Genomic DNA, 1,236 nt, shown 5'->3' on the forward strand with positions numbered 1-1,236 from the left:
GTATACTTTATAGTACACTACAAGTACATATACTTCATATACTTAAACTTATACTCAAGTATACTTATTAAAATGAACTTCAAGTATACTAATTTTTGCTAAGGGTGCCCAGGAAAGTTTTATTTTTCATCCATTGTGGTTAAATCTCACCACTCTGACATCTTGTTAGATTTACACAGATGGCAGCAGAAAGGCTTTTTATCAACTAAGCCAGAAAACAAACTAAGCTCTGTTTAAAAACAAACGTATTTCAGACACAAACTGAAGCAGAGAGAAGTTCTGAGCTGAAACTGAGAAACGGCTGATTTGGACTCACTCAAACAAACTTTCTTCTGTCGGATCCGGGTTGTTGTCCAAAATGTTCATAAAGGGAGTTCTAGTTCTGGTGTAGCTGTACTGGTTCTCAAAGTCTGCCACTTGTTCCTGAAGGTGACTGGGTACGCTGAACGGGTCGGGGTGAAGGAACGATCTGCAGGCAGAACAACAAACACACAAACTGGAGTCAGACTGCACCATATTAGGAAAATGTGWGATAACAGTGCTTTTTATTGTGATGGTGAGGATATTTAAACTAATACTTCAGTTTGAAAAGTTGATTTCTTTCTGCTTCAGAGAGAAAAAACTAAAAACTTAATTTCTATTCCAATGTGACAGTTTTATAAAAGAAAATGCAACTAAACACGGCTGCTGTTTTAGTTAAACCAGAGGTTCCCAAACTTTTTATCTTCTGACCCACAAAATATCCCCAATGACCCCAAATATAACTGGTCTGAGTACACAAACTTTGTTAATAACCCTGAAAACAAAGGCTACACAAATATAAATACTTAGTGTTTTTATAATAATTATAGGAAAATATTTACTTTATTACCCTTTAAATTGATTTCTGTAGTGCAGTGGTTCCCAAACTTTTCAGCTTCTGACCCACAAAATAACACAATTTTTGGATGATAAACATTTGTATCAGGTCAACTAAACATAGTAACAATATTTACTGATCTACATTTAGACATTTTAGGCAACTAAGGCAAAAATGTAATTAATTTTGAACATTTTAAAGACATCTACACTGAAAGTGGACTTGAAAAAATCAACAGTACAGAATGCAATTATTATAAACTGAACAAATATACAACTTTTATTAACAATTTAGACATAAAAACAGTTTAATAAGTTGTCCAGTGTGAATCAACAACATTCAAGGCTGAAGTTTTGTTTTGTCTAACCGTCCCGCAC

At 33.9% G+C, this 1,236-nt stretch overlaps 1 protein-coding gene across 1 annotated transcript in view; it reads right to left on the minus strand.

The window, feature by feature from the left end:
• ttc3 (tetratricopeptide repeat domain 3) overlaps positions 1–1,236 on the minus strand; it is a gene marked incomplete in the record, with an annotated part of 26,510 nt that overhangs the window by 2,520 nt on the left and 22,754 nt on the right. Inside the window, 1 exon segment of the mRNA XM_014026261.1 lies at positions 317–469. Coding sequence (XP_013881715.1) covers positions 317–469 — 153 coding nt within the window.

The sequence above is a fragment of the Austrofundulus limnaeus genome, unplaced genomic scaffold (assembly GCF_001266775.1).
Source record: "Austrofundulus limnaeus strain Quisiro unplaced genomic scaffold, Austrofundulus_limnaeus-1.0 Scaffold538, whole genome shotgun sequence".
In the NCBI taxonomy this organism is placed as follows: domain Eukaryota; kingdom Metazoa; phylum Chordata; class Actinopteri; order Cyprinodontiformes; family Rivulidae; genus Austrofundulus; species Austrofundulus limnaeus.